This window comes from Tachysurus vachellii, chromosome 9 (assembly GCF_030014155.1).
Source record: "Tachysurus vachellii isolate PV-2020 chromosome 9, HZAU_Pvac_v1, whole genome shotgun sequence".
Classification (NCBI taxonomy): domain Eukaryota; kingdom Metazoa; phylum Chordata; class Actinopteri; order Siluriformes; family Bagridae; genus Tachysurus; species Tachysurus vachellii.
This window is the reverse complement of record NC_083468.1, coordinates 6,583,547-6,601,571: the sequence shown is the minus strand read 5'-3', so window position 1 is coordinate 6,601,571 and position 18,025 is coordinate 6,583,547. Positions and strand designations below refer to the sequence as shown.

Genomic DNA, 18,025 nt, shown 5'->3' with positions numbered 1-18,025 from the left:
GTAATGACTGTCATCTCTCCCATACCTTTATCTGACACACAACCACATATCATTAATGATTGTGGAAATTTGCATGTTTTCTTCAGGCAGTTGTCTTTATAAATTTCATTGGAACGGCACCAAACAAAAGTTCCAGCATCATCACCCTGCTCGATGCAGATTGGTGATTCATCACTGAATATAACTCTCATCCAGTCATCCACAGTCCAAGATTGTCTTTCTTTAGCCCACTGAAACCTTGTTTTTTTCTGTTTAGATGTTAATGATGGTTTGGCTTTTCTGTATGTAAATCCCATTTCTTTTAGGCGATTTCTTACAGTCCGGTCACAGACATTGACTCCACTTTCTGCCCATTTGTTCCTCATTTGTTTTGTTGTGCATTTTCTGTTTTCAAGGCATATTGCTTTAAGTTTTCTGTCTTGGCGCTTTGATGTCTTTCTTGGTCTACCAGTACGCTTCCCTTTTACAACCTTTCCATTTGATTTGTACTTGGTCCAGATTTTAGACACAGCTGACTGGGAACAACCGACATCTTTTGCAACATTCCGTGAAGATTTACCTTCTTCGAGAAGTTTGATAATCCTCTCCTTTGTTTCAACTGACATCTCTCGTGTTGGAGCCATGAGTCATGTCAATCATCTTGGTTCAACACATCACTAATGTGTTCAAGCACTCTTTTTTAACTGCAGACTAATTAGCAGTTGTAATCAGATATAGGTGTTTGTTTTAGAAATGCAAAGTGCATGGTGATTCCATATAATTTCCCTCTGATTTGTGTGATTCCATATTTTTTCCTCTGTTTGATCTGTAAAAACAGTTGTAATTGACTATAGTTATCTTTCTTTGTTTTTTTTTTAAGTGTTTTATACAGCCAGAAGTTTGGATTGTTGAGTGAAAATTGTATTGTGGCATATATGTGCTTGTTTTTTTTCTACACAATTAAACATTTGAATGAACATCTTCTGAGAGAGGTGATTCCATACTTTTTGCCAGGGGTTGTGTGTATATATATATACTCACACACATTATAGCTGCTATAATGTAAATGACTCCAGGAACTAACTTGATTTGTTGTTCAATAACATTAAATGCAACTATAAATAAATCAAACGTATAATATAATTTAATTAATAAATAAATGTTGGCAAATTGCCAATTTAAAACATGCATTTGAACTGCATCAGCAAATTTGCTAAAAATGAGTTAATGTTACAGCAGAATCATATCTGTTTTTAAAGGATTGCATGGTTTTGGTGTATATAATGATGGGAAAAATAGTTTTGGGTGAGAAACATGGCTTCGCTAAAAATCGACATGCAAACATCTAACATATCTTCCTGATTTGTAAAAGAAAAAAAAAATATTTCTTTAATTCAATTTTTTTCCAAAAAAAAAGGTTAGTTGTATGAGGGTCTTAGTTATTTAAAGTTGTTTTTTGGTTAAACTGTTGCTTCTATTGCACATAGATCTTAAAAGCACTTTGACAATCCTGCTCTCTTGGTGCACGTTTGTGACATTTTTCAGTGCACTTTTGGAGGCAAATGACGTCCGTCCCTCTTACCTTCATTACTTCTACGCCATGCAGGAGTCATCGCTAACCAAATTGGCTTAAACGTTGGTACCCTAATTTGAGTTGTAAATACGAATGCATTCAAATGTAAATGTGTTTATTTTCGATATGCCCCTCACTATTTAAGACACTCAGCAAGGCTCCTAGTTAACAGGATTGTTTTGTTTTGTGGGTGTATGACTCAATGCAAAATGTGTGTTAGTGCTTGTCAGTGTTTTCTTAACCCCCATGGGCTCCGGTTACCTGTGTGTACTTTGTCATGGGTGGATCTACAGCTCAGGCAAAAACAGGTATAAGTGTGTGAAGCCTCATATGCTTGGATACACTCTCAGATTCTCTGCTTGGCAGCACTTTCACGAGAAAGTATTACAATGCAACTGGCATCTTCTTCTTGAAACCTAACAGAAGGCCATCCTGAGAGAAGGTAAAGTTACGAAACAGTGGAAATGTGCACTACAATTATATATCATGGCTTTGTTAACTTGGAAACGGTACAAATGGTACACGTTTTTGAATTAATTTGAATCTGTAACTAGGTATTGACATGGATTATTGTCCAGTATTGAGTAAGGTACTGAAATTAAGTTCTGCTACTTTTTCTGAACATCTGTCTAACCATATAAAATCAAATCTCTCCTCCAGATTGCTCACCATGGGAACGGGTTTTACCCAGGATCAGGTGGCATGTGTGTGTGAGGTTCTGCTTCAGAGTGGTTGTATCGACCGTTTATCCTCATTCCTCCGTTCTGTACCTTCTCTCTCTTCCTGCCCTTCTTCCTCGTACCTGGGCTCACAGCAGAGCATGGAGAGCATGTTGAAGGCGCAGGCGGCTGTGGCCTTCCACCAGGGCCGGTTCAGCGATCTCTACGCTCTAATCGAGGCCAATGTGTTCTCCCCAAGCAGTCACACGCTTCTCCAGCAGCTCTGGCTTCGAGCACGTTACCTAGAGGCTGAGCTGCACCGAGGGCGCCCTCTTGGTGCTGTGGGCAAATACCGCGTACGGCGAAAGTTTCCCCTGCCTCGAACCATCTGGGATGGAGAAGAGACCAGCTACTGCTTCAAGGTAGGATTTGTTTATGCAGGTCTTGATTGAAAGGTACTGATATCTGTAAGAAATACAAATTAGAGAGACATTTGGTTCAACATTTGAAACCAATAGACAGATTAAAAATAAACTGATGGTGTATGGAAAAAATTGCAAAATATCCCTGTAGGGAAAAGTAAAAAAAATGGAAAATCTATTGACTTTATTAAGCTCATTTATAATGGAGTTCTAGGAGCAGATTAATTCTGTACATAAACATCCAGAAAATATATTTAGCATGACTTTCAAAAGTACAACCTTACGATAAGAACAATAAATATAATGGTCTTTGCATGAAACAGACATAAGAAAAAGCCTTACAGATGATGTTAAGTACTTTTATCCATCTTCCCAACACTGGAGCTTTTCATTAAAAACTTACCTCCAGTTACTTATATTTCAAGGTATTGTCCATGTCCATGTGCATCAGACTACACCGAAATCCTCAACTGGAAAAACTAATCCAGTTTCTACAATATCAGATAATACAGATTTAGTGATTTAAAACTGATGAATTCATAAAAAAATTCTGTAAACATTTTTTATTACACGAATGTTTGTCATTACAGTTGAGTGACTTTGAGGAAATTAGAATTTATAGACATTCCTTTATTTTTAATAAGCATACATTTAAAGCTGATGATTTACTGACGAAGGTTTTAACCATAAAATCATTCCAAATTATTTTATTTAGAATAGTATTTAAATAAATTCTATTATTCTATTATACACTACATAAGTAGACTGACAGTAATCTATGTGTTGTTTATTTTTTAAATAATTTAATAGAAAAATAATGAAAATCGAAAGATCTTGGACAGTTTTCTTAATAAAGTATAGTATGGTACGAGTTTGGAACCAGTTTGCACTCTGGCACCAAATGAAATCTGTCAAACTTTATTCTGTTAGTGTCATCGTATCAAATCTTATAATAAAATGTCGAGCCATCATGCTGAATGTGTTTGTTTGTGTATTTGCAGGAGAAGTCACGGTGTGTGCTGAGGGAGTGGTACTGCAGGAAGCCCTACCCCTCACCCAGAGAGAAGCGGGAGTTAGCCACAGCGACTGGTCTTACAGCCATTCAGGTCAGCAACTGGTTCAAGAACCGCCGTCAGCGAGACAGAGCTGCTCAAGGCCGCAAAGGGTGAGGGAACATACATCATCTTCTTCTGGCTTTAGACACAGTAGTGATATTCAGTCATTATCTCATTAAAGAATACTGACACAACTTCTGCTTTAAAAATGGCGTCTTTGCTTAGACACCGTTGTATAATTAAATTTCAAATTAGGTGACTATTGTACATAATGATGAAAATCTGTCTTCATAGAATTGCCATATTGGAGAGTCTGTGTTACATTTTTTATGATCTTAGCACAGTTTGTTTTAATTCCAACCCTAGGGAGAGATATCGTGCTGAGATATTTCTTTACAAGGATTTATCTCCTTTTACAATTGGTAAATTTGAGAATGTAGACAATACATTGTGAACTAACTTAAAGTAAAAACGCTTTAAATAAACTGTCATTAATTCATTCGTTCATTACTTTGTGTCTTCTCTGCTTTCTTGACCTCACCCTGTCCAATCATGCATAAAGTTTACTTGGAAATTCTCAGCTTCTCTTTTCTTCTTCTATCACAGACAATTGGAGGATGCTGCGCCAGAGTGCTTAGGCTCTGACAGCACAACTAGATGTTCACTCCACAGGTCTGACGATGATCTTTCACCTCCACCGAGCCCTAGCTCCAGAGAACTGTTGCCCTGCTCTCAGCTTCCTTCAGTTCATCCTCCACCTCTCAGACACCTGGGAACAGCAAACTACTTTCCCTACTGAGGCGATTCAAGCCTTCAGTGCAGAATAAACACGCTTCAATGAGCTGGAATATGAACATGCACAGAAAGCTACTGCACCCTAGTGACGAGAAATCAAAAATTCCCTCCCAGTCTGATTAGTCCGTGTTGGAGACACTGTACACCTCATTTCATGAAGACATAAAGAAAATGGCTTCATTTCAAAATCAGACCATGTTTACTTTATAGTCCAGGATTGTAAAATGTTTTTGTTCTCATGAAGGTGTTGCAGCAAACTGATATGTATTTCATTTCGTCTGTTCTTTCTACTTAAGCATCATTTTATATATAAAAATAAAATAAAATAAACAAATAAATAAAAAGTCGTCTTAATAATTGTATAAATTTAGACATACTTTTGGGCATATATTTCTTGGCCAAGTCAGAGTAGCTTTAAAAATAAAAAAGCTCCATTATGAAGATGTTTTAAAAAATTAAAGTTAATAATATTTTAGAGAATGCCTCTTGGTGATTTTCTTTGCTTCAAAACAGCAACAATTTCCACACTATATGAACCAATGGTGTAGAACTCCTAAAATTCATTCAGTATCTGTCAGTAAATGCATTTAAGTAATAACTCTTTAATGTATTAGAAATTCAAGTGCAAGAATTTGCTCACCGTTGCTAGTCTCTAGTCTTTGCTAAAACTAGCCATGTCAGCTAACTAGCAAACAAAGAATACAGCACAAAATCTTCTTTTATTGACAAGACCACTTTTTGTTTAATGTAATACTTTGTAAATGAAGAAAATGTGGCTTAAATCTTCCTTGTCTCCTTTTATTTAAAATAAAAAGCATCATTCTCACAACTCATCCAGAAATATAAATCTGATCATGTAATAACTAGCATGCTACTTGAGCAGCTGTTTAAATAGATTAGCTTTCATTGAACTACTAAACCAATCAGATGCTAGTCGGCTAATCTACTAACTTACTGTTTAATTATAACTGATAGTGCTTCAAAAATTAAAGGAACGGTATGAAAGGTTACAAGATGGTTAGCTTTGTGCTAGCATTGTGTATCACGAGCAGAAACGGTAGCATTATGGTAGCAGCAGTAACTAAGCAGAAAACCATTTTATAAAGAGAATCGAAAGTGTTTTGAGCATGACACTTCTGTATAATGACAGATATTCCAGTCCTGATAGAAGGATCAGCTAACAAAACAGGAGAAACTACACTTTACCAACAGGAGACTTTAAAAATGTCTTGAGAGCTAAGAGAACCTGTTGTAAAATAAAAATATCTGAGACATTTACATAACATATTGAACAAAGAGACTCAAATATAAATTTATTTTGCTCTTTAAACAGGTAAAATTTGCTTATTGTCCAGAAAATATTGTATAATTGCTGGTGAATGAAGGGGGCATGGTGGCTTAGTGGTTAGCACGTTCGCCTCACACCTCCAGGGTTGGGGGTTCGATTCCCGCCTCGGCCTTGTGTGTGTGGAGTTTGCATGTTCTCCCTGTGCCTCAGGGGTTTCCTCCGGGTACTCCGGTTTCCTCCCCCGATCCAAAAACATGCATGGTAGGTTGATTGGCATCTCTGGAAAATTGTCCATAGTGTGTGATTGCGTAAGTGAATGAGAGTGTGTGTGTGTGCCCTGCGATGGGTTGGCACTCCGTCCAGGGTGTATCCTGTCTTGATGCCCGATGACGCATGAGATAGGCACAGGCTCCCCGAGGTAGTTCGGATAAGCGGTCGAAAAGGAGTGAGTGAGTGCTGGTGAATGAAATACCTCAGTGTAATAGGTTTATTAGACGCTAACTGCTCTGTAACGGGGAAAAAAAGCCCTGAAGTCAAGGGACCTTAGTCTGTAAAACATGAGCCAAGACTTCATTTTCAGCTGAAACAAAACTACTGTAGTTACTGTAGTCATGTACTAATTACCTGCTAGAAAATATGTTGTTAACTGCATGCACAGAAGTGTGATTACTGATGTATCGCTAACTCCTATGTTCGGTAAGGATTTGAGCACAGCCTTGGGAGGCAGCAGTTCTGAACAAGGTAAATCTCCAAAGAATTGTCTTCTAAAGTCATGTCCCTCAGATTTAAAACATCAACACTTGCTTTTTAGTCATGAAAACTCAGTCGTTCTGTTATAAAGTGTACAGAGTGAACTGATTACGTGTAGCATGAAGGAAAATGAAACAAGAAGAACTCGACAATAATGTTGACTGGAAAGCTTCTTCAAATCTAGTCCTTCTTATTACTAAGTGAACAGGAAGGTCTCCATTAAAGAAAAAATGTTCTATTTGTTGTAATAATAATAGTGGTGAAGAACTAAAAATACAAAGTCATTATGATATAAATATTGCAATTATCATGATATGGAAGCTTCATATGATCACATGCCTTTTTCCATTTCATTACTTCAGATATTATTACACTTACACATTGCTTTACCAAGTATAGATAAAAATCTACTTTGAAAACACTTTTGAAGTAATAGACGAATGTTTTAAGGATTTTTTTTTGTAATTTGACAAATTCTTGTTTATCTGGATACAGCAGAGATTACATGCAGCAGAAAACTTTCAAACATTAGTGTCAAATTATTAATTAAAATTCAGAAGCATATTTCTTTTTTATGGAAGCTGTGGCTTTTCCATATAAATAATCCATTTGCAGATCCATTTCCATCAGATTTTGAGTCGCAGAGGATCGGAAGCCTTTCCCAAGGAACACCAGGTACGTGTCAGGAATACACTCTGAATGGGACACCTAATTCATCACAAGTAACCATGAATACACACTCACACACTCATTAACAACTTTATCATAGCCAATTCACTTACCTGCATGTTTTTGGGAGGAACCAGAAAATCCAGATGAATCCTACACGGCTACTGTGAGAACTCAACTTCGAAGCATGGACCCTGAAGTTGTGAGGTTTGTGACGTTTGAGGTATTTGACCATTTAAAGCTTGGTTATGGCCTGTACATATCATAAAGGAATAACCGTAGACAGTAACTACAGAGCAGATGATTTATTGCTTTTTATTTTAAGTGTGTAGCTGCTCAAATAAAAATTTGATAGCATTAGCAGTCTAGCTTACATTCTGTTTATTTATTTGCAGGGTTTCTGTTCCTCAGTTCCTATTAAATTCATTTAAATGGAAACATGCATAACAGTTCCAGATTAGGCAACAGCACATGGTCTCAGTAAGTACATGATAATTTGGTACTGAGAACGGGTTTAAAACCAGCTTCAGATATTCCTATTTCACCGAAACTGGAATATGAGGTCGCTCTCAATCTCACAGGTCCTGCTGATATCTTAATAACAAAATTTATTATTAAGATACATTCAAATCTAACCAGCACTGTCCAAGCAACAGGTTAGCAATTAATGGCTCAAACTTTTGCAGGCTCACCACGGTCTGCATGTCTGCTTTTTTAGCGTGGATATTGACCCGATCAGCTGCCAAAGCATGTGTGTTTATGGCTCTTGTTTCAGCAGATAGAATAATAAAAATAATCATACCACATTTCCACAGCAGATGCTGTGCCTGTATGTGACCTTGATGTATTACATCATCGCTATTGTCCAGTATGTAACATACAGTGCGTCACTTCATACACGTGTGTTTAGAAGGAGAGTCTAAGTCGGCTCAGAGGTGCAGGTATTCAGCCAGGAAGATGGCTAGAATCTTGGTGAGGTTCTCGACTGTGGGCCGGTGCATGTTCTCCTCTGTGTCCTCGAGCGTGTGCCAGAATGGAGGGAATGGTGTTGAGATCAAGTGCAGCACCGGTACACCTGGGGGTCGGCAGGCACATGGTTAGAAATGTTACTAAAGCCTTCAAAAGATTTCCTGTAAAAAAGGTATCACCTTTGTTTCAGTAGATAATCTCACCTTGATGCTGCAGATTTGTACCTTTAAACAAATGCTGCTGTAATCCTAAAGACTGTCCTGTGCTAAAATGAACTTATACATTATTAAATGAACTTATGAACTCGAGTGCTCCCTCGAGTGGACTTAGAATTCAACTCTGAGTTCGGCAAGTGACGGCAAATCAACGTGGGTGCTAACAGCATCAGCAGTAAACAACATTGTGCTTCTTAATTTTAAACCAGCTATGCTATATTATATATATATATATATATATATATATATATATATATATATATAATATATACACATACATATTTGCTTTAACTAAATCAACCTACGGACATATTCGCTTGTTAAAACTGTAACATTGTAAAGCTTGCTGTTTTGCAGTTAGGAACACAGTTAGCTGGATAGATTGTTGCTAATAAAAAAAAAACATGGAGGCATCCGCCATTTTTACCACTTTATAGCTTCAACACTCTTGGCCGAATTCTGAGTTTTGACGACCTGCTTCAAAGCTACATTGAACACAGAATGAATCTTCAACAGCTTAATCGTATCCTGTCTAAACTGGAAATCGATTCGGGTTAATATCTTCAGCTAAAGAAATGTAAATGCAGGTTTTACCAACTCAACAATTTGATTAAATTGGCAGCAATAAAGTAATATTGCAAATATTACAACCGAGAAGATCTAAAAGTTATATGCGAATGAAATGGATAAGAATTTTTTAGTCAATTATACAGGCAAATATATTATTAGATAATATTTATATCATATTTGTAAAACTGTATGAGACATCCATGCTTGGCGAGAATCTTCTTTTTATCTACGTATTGCCAAAACACAGGCAAGCTATACCTTTAAAAAGTATTCCTTTAAAGTTCTTCTACCAACACAAAGGAAACTTGTTGCTGTTTCACAGATTTCTTGACCCTATATGAAATGTGTTATTGATATTATTGATGTTATTGTAAATGTTTTAATGTGTGAAACTGTTCTTTTATGTGAAACGCCCTGGAAGAAGAGATTTTTTTTTATCTCAGTGGGACTTTTTTGGCCCAATTTTATTTCCAGGCACACAAGTATTCAGACTTCAGTTGGAACTACAGACTTAAGCATGGAGTTTGAGTAAAATAGGGAAACCTCTCAGTTATGATGTTGTTGACCTCGGATTTTAGTTCACTTTACTTATTTGCTATCAAGTGGACAGCGAGAAAGTCCAGCAGCAGTGACTTACAGGATGATGTAAGGACAATGTCATTTTACATGCTGAAATTCATATGTTTGGGCTGTAAATACACAAAAAACAAGTTCTATGGCCTTCCATTTGAGGTCATCAGTAAAATATTAAAGACTAGATTATTAGTAATGTCTAGTATTCTTTTTTCTTTTTTTTCTTTTCAGTTGTTTTCTCTGATATTCAGAAGAATTTGCATATTTTTGCAGCTTCAGGCCAAGATGCTTCATGTGAAAAGCCCTCTTCGATACACATGAGTACAGCTATTACAAAGTTTTTACATGTGTGCTCACTGAAACGAGTTTAATGCAATTGTAATTTCACCAATTTATTTAAGTTGATTTGCAAATCAACAACACTCAGCAACTTAATTCACAAATTAAATAAAATGCTGCAGAAAAATTGAGCATGAAAATTCTGAAATCCTTTTAGAGATTGGTTAAGGTTAGGCTTAGGTTAGTGTGTGTGTGTGTGTGTTGCCACTCACCTCGAAGCAAGAATGGAACATGGTCATCCTGCACTGGTCCCAGATAAACGTCTTTCCTGAAGTAGTTTTTTTCTGAACCTTGTGATGACAGTAAGCCCTGGCGCTGCAGCCTCCTCTCTAAAACAATGAAAGAAATCTAATGAAAACTAAAAAAGCAGACCTAAGGTACAGGGTTGCCAGATTCTTGAAGCACTAAACAGCACAAGAGTGTTAAAGTTTCTATTCTTGTTTTTGCTTTATCCTAATGCCTACTTAATAAGACTGAATATTAAAAGCACTCAACATAAAATAAAAATTAAATTGTCCCAGTTGTCATTATATAACATTACACAGAACTGCCTGGCAAAGCAGTGCAACTTGTACTATAGCATATGAAGAAGATTTCATGCTCAAGCAAAAAGTAAACACACTAGTAAGGAAACACGCAAACAGGGCTGGTTTTTATCTGTGACAAACAACATGTCAGACCGAAAAGCAAAAAACTTTACTGCATATTTCTTGCATTGCTATGAACATGAAATAGCAGGGAATTACAATTATTCCATATGTAATTTTCCCACAAAATTGCTAGAACATTACAAACGATACACGATTTGTTTTTCATTAGTCGCATGTGGAAAATGTCTCGGCATAAAAAGCAAAACCTGCGGTGTATTCCACTTAGATCTCTTGACCTCTTCAGGGAAAATAATCAGCACAGCACATTAGTTGTGTCTTATACTTCAGAAAATTCTGCAATGACCATGAAATTTCTGGTTTATTTTGGGCTTAGGGAAACACAAAAAAACTGCAGCACAGCTCAATCGTATGTACTTGATTGATGTGTTTATAAAGCATGAGAGAGGAAAAGAGGACAGAGAAACTGCTGACCTGCAGCAATAAGACGATCAAACCAGTGAGCTGTGTTATCAAAATGATTGACAATCAGAGGCTCTGCAGCTCCGAGTAAGTCCAGCAGCACAAATAGATCCTGAAAGACACACAATACAAAATGTATTGATTCCCATTAAATCGATACGACTTATTGTGTGGGTATTAAAAATGAGGGTGGTGGGCTCACCACTGCCTGCAGCTGTGTGGTGTGTGTGGAGCCTGGAGGATGAGGCATGTGAGCCATGAGCTCAGCCAGATGACGTGAGCCGTACAGAGAGTCTGTATCTGTCCATTCCTCAAACGCCTCCTCTCCGTCAAAAAAGACAAGCTGCAGCGTCAACGCAGACCTCTGCATGAAGGGAAAGAGGGGTTGGTCAACTCAGCACAATGGTGTATTTGCGTATCCCATCTGCGTGTATGAGTTCTGAGTAAAAACATAAATTACTGAATTTTGCTATGTGTATTATTACTGTAGCTAAAAGTGGCGATGCCAAGGACAAAATTATAACTACCAGCCCAAGGACACTAGTATATTTACTGATTATTTGGTCTCCAAAAGTACACACAGACATACATGCTATGAGACAGCATGCTATGAGAAGGCCCAGAAGCCACAACTTTCTAACTGAAACTAACAGACACAGAAGCCACAACTTTCTAACTGAAACTAACAGACACAGAAGCCACGCCTTTTTAAAAAACAACTAACAGACACAGAAGCCACGCCTTTTTAAAAAAACAACTAACAGACACAGAAGCCACGCCTTTTTAAAAAAACAACTAACAGACACAGAAGCCACGCCTTTTTTAACTAACAGACACAGAAGCCACGCCTTTTTAAAAAACAACTAACAGACACAGAAGCATGCTTTTTTTTAACTAACAGACACAGAAGCCACGCCTTTTTTAACTAACAGACACAGAAGCCACGCCTTAAAAAATAACTAAAACAGAAGCCGCACCTTTTTAAAAACTAACAGACACAGAAGCCACGCCTTAAAAAATAACTAACACACAGAAGCCATGCCTTTTTTAACTAACAGACACAGAAGCCACACCTTAAAAAAAACTAACATACAGAAGCCACGCCTTTTTTAACTAACAAACACAGAAGCCACGCCTTAAAAAATAACTAACACAGAAGCCACGCCTTTTTAAAAACTAACAGACACAGAAGCCACGCCTTAAAAAAAACTAACACACAGAAGCCATGCCTTTTTTAACTAACAAACACAGAAGCCACACCTTAAAAAAAACTAACACACAGAAGCCATGCCTTTTTTAACTAACAAACACAGAAGCCACACCTTAAAAAAAACTAACACACAGAAGCCATGCCTTTTTTAACTAACAGACACAGAAGCCACGCCTTAAAAAAAAACTAACACACAGAAGCCACGCCTTTTTAAAAACTAACAGACACAGAAGCCACGCCTTAAAAAATAACTAACACAGAAGCCACGCCTTTTAAAAAACTAACAGACACAGAAGCCACGCCTTAAAAAAACTAACACACAGAAGCCGTGCCTTTTTTAACTAACAGACACAGAAGCCACGCCTTTAAAAAAACTAACACACAGAAGCCATGCCTTTTTTAACTAACAAACACAGAAGCCACACCTTAAAAAAAACTAACACACAGAAGCCATGCCTTTTTTAACTAACAGACACAGAAGCCACGCCTTAAAAAAAAACTAACACACAGAAGCCACGCCTTTTTAAAAACTAACAGACACAGAAGCCACGCCTTAAAAAAAACTAACACACAGAAGCCATGCCTTTTTTAACTAACAAACACAGAAGCCACACCTTAAAAAAAACTAACACACAGAAGCCATGCCTTTTTTAACTAACAGACACAGAAGCCACGCCTTAAAAAAAACTAACACACAGAAGCCACGCCTTTTTAAAAACTAACAGACACAGAAGCCACGCCTTAAAAAATAACTAACACAGAAGCCACGCCTTTTAAAAAACTAACAGACACAGAAGCCACGCCTTAAAAAAACTAACACACAGAAGCCGTGCCTTTTTTAACTAACAGACACAGAAGCCACGCCTTTAAAAAAACTAACACACAGAAGCCACATCTTTTTATAAGACATAGAAGCCACGCCTTCTAACTGAAACTAACAGACACAGAAGCCACGCCTTTTTATTTAAACTAACATACACATAATTTTTTAATGATCAAGCACAGAGACCAGGCCTCCTTAAATAGAACTAACAGGTACTTAGGTGTGGCTACTGTATAAACAGGCACAGGGGACTGACAGGCACATTGGGACTATTTTTTAAATAATAGGACAATAGCTACAAAAACATTATCACAATCACAACTACTTTCCATTACCTCCACCTTGAATTTGACTGGATAACACATATGCAACATCCAAATATTTCCCATATCTCCCATACAGATCTTTACACAAGCTTCCTGTGTGTTCACTACGGATCCTGATATTCTAGAAAAAGTTTACCTGCTGTTTCAGGGATTTAAGCTCTGTGTCCAGCGCTGATGCAAGCTCTAGCAGCATGGCACAGGGTACGGCTGAATCGCTAGCTCCAATAAACACTCGCTGTGGGTCTTTGGGGTCTCGGGGTAAGATTTTGGAATCATGGTGGCAGGCAAAGAGGAGCCTGCGGGGGGCAGAGGGGTCAAGTACAGCCAGGATATTACTGAAGGTCACGGGTCCTTTCGGAGTAGATGACTGGAACGAGTCCTCCTCTACAGTCCAGCCTGCAGAGAGGGAACGCAGCTGGGAGACGATGTGCTGAACACATTAGGGAATGAGGAGAGAACAGTGTGAATCACATGTGCAGTAATAAATCTACAATGTCCTCTAAGGTCTCCAAAGCTCTATTTCTATGGAATTTATGGAGAGATTTCGGTGTTGGATAAAATTGTTTTCAAGGTAATGGATCAGAGATTTGATGGCAGGAAATAAGAGGAAAGATTGGAGCTTAGCATTATTTGTGGTACACAGCGGAACCTTAACTGATATACTAAAATAATTTAGGAGCTTTCAAAGATAGGGAGAACTCTGAGAACTTGGCCTGAAGTTCTGAGTGCTTTCTGCTTTGCATTAGATAAGATTAGCCTGGCTCTATATTAAAGACTCTTGAGTAGGAGTTGTTGAGTGCTTGAGAGGAGACAAAAATGTGATTGGAAAGATAGGAATTTATAGAAAAAAGGCAGAAAATGAAGGTAAAGTTTTTGGCATCTCACCTGGAGTACAGCTTTGCTCCCTGCTGTACCTGGAACCCTCTCGATCAGTATGGGCCGCAGGTGGGTCTCCCAAAGTCGAGTGCTATCGACCTGAGCAGCAAGCTTACGCACCTGAGCCAGAGGTAACTTCCTGGGCTTGTGGGAGAGCTACATAGAAAAAATAGTTTAGAAGCAGAGATAGTTTAATTCCATTAGTCCAAATCTCTGGACTTCTAAAGACACATAAAAGAAAGCATTTCAAACATATGGCTTATTTGTTAGCAAAACATACAGGAAGGAATCTATAGGAAGTATTAGCATGGATGCATTGATGCTAATACTGGTATCATCTGATATGCTTATCGTGAAGAAAATGAGGTTGACAAGGAGAAAAGCTAACGGAAACTACAAACCAAACTTTATATATTTTCAGAGCAAGTCTACACGACTAATGTAACTAATGTTGCCTACTGCACTTCTTTTCAAATCAAATAACTGGTGTTTCTATAAGCCTAGTAGGTTTAGTGCATTAACATGCATTCTCTTTTTAAGACCACTACGCAAAAAGGTGGAAATATAAGAGTATTTTATCGTTTACTTGTTAGGTTCATATTTTCATTTGGGCTATAGTGGCTCATCAGTTAAATCCTGATCTCAGGTTACTGTCTGCTTGCAGTTTGGTTTCCTCTGGATTCTCCAGTTTCTCCCGGCTCTGAAGAACATGCAGTTAGCTGAACAGGTGACACTAAATGGCCTTGGTGTTAATGAATATGTGATTATATGTATGTGGTGCCCTGAGACAAACTGGCATCTCAGCCAAGGATGTATTCCTGTAGGTCTTATATGCATTATGTGTTCCCAGGACATTTGACGTGATACTGACTAGGATAAAGCATTGTATATAGCATTAAAGATTGGGAGTGTAAGAGATTTGCATTCCAGGTGACCCTAAATGGCCTTGGTGTTAATGCATATGTGATTGTATTTATATATAGTGTCCTGAGATTTACTGGCATCTCAGCTAAGGATGTATTCCTGTAGGTCTTATATGCATTGCTCTGGTATATACAGTATGTGTTCCCAGGTCTTATACGTGTTCCCAGGGCACGACACGTGATACTGACTAGGATAAAACATTGTATATAGCATTAAAGATTGAAAGTGTAAGAGATTTGCATTCCAGGTGACTCTAAATGGCCTTGGTGTAAATGCATATGTGATTATGTGTATATATGGTGTCCTGAGATGGACTGGCATCTCAGCCAAGGATGTATTCCTGTAGGTCTTATATGCATTACCCAGGTATATATACACTCTGTTCCAAATTATTATGCAAATGATATTTTTCTCATTTACCTAAATAATTGATGTAAATAACAGTCAGCATAATTCTCTTGTTATCAACTATTAAGAGTACAATTCAAATGTTATTGAACAAACCTCCTAATGATAACAGTATTTTTTTAAACATAAAACACTTACAATGCACTGTTCCAAATTATTACGCACAGTAAGTTTCAAAACACTTTATAGTATGTAAAGTATGTCATTTGTTGTGTTTGCAGCATATTTACTGAAATCAAAAGCTATTTCAAACTTATAACAACATTTTAACTTTCTAAACATTTTAACAGGTCACGTTACATTTTAACATAGGACCCCTTATTTAATAGCAGCTTCACAAGTCTTGCATCCATTGAACTTGTGAGTTTTTGGACAGTTTCTGCTTGAATTTGTTTGCAAGATGTCAGAATAGCCTCCCAGAGCTGATGTTTGGATGTAGACTGCTTCCCACCCTCATAGATCTTTTGCTTGAGGATTACCAAAGGTTCTCAATAGGATTGAGGTCCGGGGAAGATGGAGGCCACACCATGACTTTTTCTCCTTTTACCCCCATAGCAGCCATGATGCAGAGGTATTCTTTGCAGCATGAGATGGTGCATTGTCATGCATGAAGATGATTTTATTACGGAAAGCATAGTTCTTCCTTCTGTACCAGGGAAGAAAGTGGTCAGTCAAAAACTCCACATACTTTGCAGAGGTCATCTTTACACCTTCGGGGACCCTAAAGGGGCCGACCAGCTCTCTTCCCGTGATTCTGGCCCAAAACATGACTCCACCACTGCCTTGCTGACGTCACAGCCTTGTTGGAACAGGGTGGCCGTCCACCAACCATCCACTACTCCATCCATCTGGACCATCCAGGGTTGCACGGCACTCATCAGTGAACAGGACTGTTTGAAAATTAGTCTTCATGTATTTTTCTGCCCGATGCAGCCATTTCTGCTTGTGAGCATTATTTAGTGGTGGCTGAATAGAAGGTTTATGCACAGTTGCAAGACTCTGGAGGACTCTACACCTTGATGTCCATGGTACTCCAGAGGCACCAGCAGCTTCAAATATCTGTTTGCTGCTATGTAATGGTATTTTAGCAGCTGCTCTCTTGATCTGATGCATGGATCTGGCAGAAATCTTCCTCAATGTGCCTTTATCTGCACAAACCCGTCTGTGCTCTGATTCAGCCACAAATCTCTTAATAGTGCGATGATCATGCTTAAGTTTTCGTGAAATATCTAATGTTTTCATACCTTGTCCAAGGCATTGAACTATTTCACTCTTTTCGGCAGCAGAGAGATCCTTTTTCTTCCCCATATTGCATGGAAATGGTGCTCTGCTTAATAATGTGGAACACCCTCCTTTAGTAGTTTTTCCTTCAGTTGGGCTCACCTGGCAATCTAATTATCTCAGGTGTCCGAGATTGTTTTCAGTGATCAAACAATGCCATCCATGAGTTAAACTAAAAAACAAAATATTTAATCTTTGTGACACTTAAATAGAATTTGCATAATAATTTGGAACAGACTGTACATGTCCCCAGGTCTTATACGTGTTCTCAGGACGCATGACGTGATACTGACTAGGATAAAACATTGTATATAGCATTAAAGATTGAAAGTGTAAGAGATTTACATTCCAGGTGACTCTAAATGGCCTTGGTGTAAATGCATATGTGATTATGTGTATATATGGTGTCCTGAGATGGACTGGCATCTCAGCCAAGGATGTATTCCTGTAGGTCTTATATGCATTACCCAGGTATATACGTGTCCCCAGGTCTAATACGTGCTCTCAGGACGCATGACGTGATACTGACTAGGATAAAGCATTGTATATAGCATTAAAGATTAGTGTAAGAGATTTGCATTCTGTTCTGCATCAGTGTGATGACACACACACACACACACACACACACACACACACACACACACACACGTTTACCTTGTCCTTAAACAGATCTGCGCTGTACTTTGGGCTGTCAGTGATGCTGGGGTAGCTGCACAGGTAAGAGCCAATGACCAACATCAGCATGAGGACGATCAGGATCACCGGCAGCGCGCGCCAAAGACACAAGCGGAAGGCACGAGCGCGACACGCTCCGGTCGGCGGACACCCGGACACCGAGACACCACCAGCACCACCGTTCACCTGAGCAGGTCGGAGCCTCCGGCCACTTTTTGCCATTGTTTCCGTCGCCTTCGTGACTAAACTGACTCAGGATGCGTGTTATTATTATTGTCACACAGCAGTAGACGTGGCATTACAACACAAACACGCCCTAATCAACGCCTCCATAACGGTGAAATGACACGCGACCCCGAAAACACGTGTGAACTTTGCCCGAAAAGGGGTGTGTTTGGTGTCCAGCTGCAGTCTCCCTGCGATACAGTAGCTTTAAGTCGGATACAAACTCACCGTAGCTTTATTGTCATGTCTCACGCTGATAAAGCGATGTATTTGTTTATTTGTAATAAAACTTTTCCCACATGTAAATGACTGACTGTACAACTGACGTCCTACTGAACATTTCTGCACTTC

At 38.4% G+C, this 18,025-nt stretch overlaps 2 protein-coding genes across 3 annotated transcripts; one reads left to right on the top strand and one right to left on the bottom strand.

Annotated features, from left to right (window-relative positions):
* Positions 1-1,473: 1,473 nt before the first annotated feature.
* On the top strand, positions 1,474-4,776 carry six9 (SIX homeobox 9). 2 transcript variants are annotated; one of them, XM_060877489.1, is made up of 4 exons: positions 1,474-1,994; positions 2,213-2,633; positions 3,635-3,798; positions 4,295-4,776. In XM_060877489.1, exons 2-4 carry the CDS (start codon positions 2,223-2,225, stop codon positions 4,485-4,487), a joined length of 768 nt encoding a protein of 255 aa, XP_060733472.1. In that variant the 5' UTR covers positions 1,474-1,994; positions 2,213-2,222; the 3' UTR covers positions 4,488-4,776. The 2 variants fall into 2 exon arrangements, with proteins under 2 accessions (XP_060733472.1, XP_060733473.1); XM_060877490.1 differs by lacking the exon at positions 1,474-1,994 and having other exon boundaries at positions 2,167-2,633.
* A 2,704-nt stretch (positions 4,777-7,480) lies between these two features.
* qpctla (glutaminyl-peptide cyclotransferase-like a) lies at positions 7,481-18,025 on the bottom strand. The gene is made up of 7 exons (XM_060877488.1): positions 17,429-18,025; positions 14,171-14,317; positions 13,422-13,715; positions 11,129-11,290; positions 10,939-11,038; positions 10,069-10,185; positions 7,481-8,265 (listed from the first exon to the last, which is right to left on the bottom strand). Exons 1-7 carry the CDS (start codon positions 17,669-17,671, stop codon positions 8,120-8,122), a joined length of 1,209 nt encoding a protein of 402 aa, XP_060733471.1. The 5' UTR covers positions 17,672-18,025; the 3' UTR covers positions 7,481-8,119.

Bases quoted from the DNA above. Each gene is read 5' to 3' on its own strand.
- six9 (XM_060877489.1), top strand. From the start codon at position 2,223: ATGGGAACGGGTTTTACCCAGGATCAGGTGGCATGTGTGTGTGAGGTT. The intron at 2,634-3,634 runs GTAGGATTTGTT...GTGTATTTGCAG, and splicing joins AGACCAGCTACTGCTTCAAG to GAGAAGTCACGGTGTGTGCT. The intron at 3,799-4,294 runs GTGAGGGAACAT...CTTCTATCACAG, and splicing joins GCTGCTCAAGGCCGCAAAGG to ACAATTGGAGGATGCTGCGC.
- qpctla (XM_060877488.1), bottom strand. From the start codon at position 17,671: ATGGCAAAAAGTGGCCGGAGGCTCCGACCTGCTCAGGTGAACGGTGGT. The intron at 11,039-11,128 runs GTGAGCCCACCA...TGTGTCTTTCAG, and splicing joins CCACACAGCTGCAGGCAGTG to GATCTATTTGTGCTGCTGGA. The intron at 10,186-10,938 runs GTCAGCAGTTTC...TCATTGTTTTAG, and splicing joins TGATCGTCTTATTGCTGCAG to AGAGGAGGCTGCAGCGCCAG.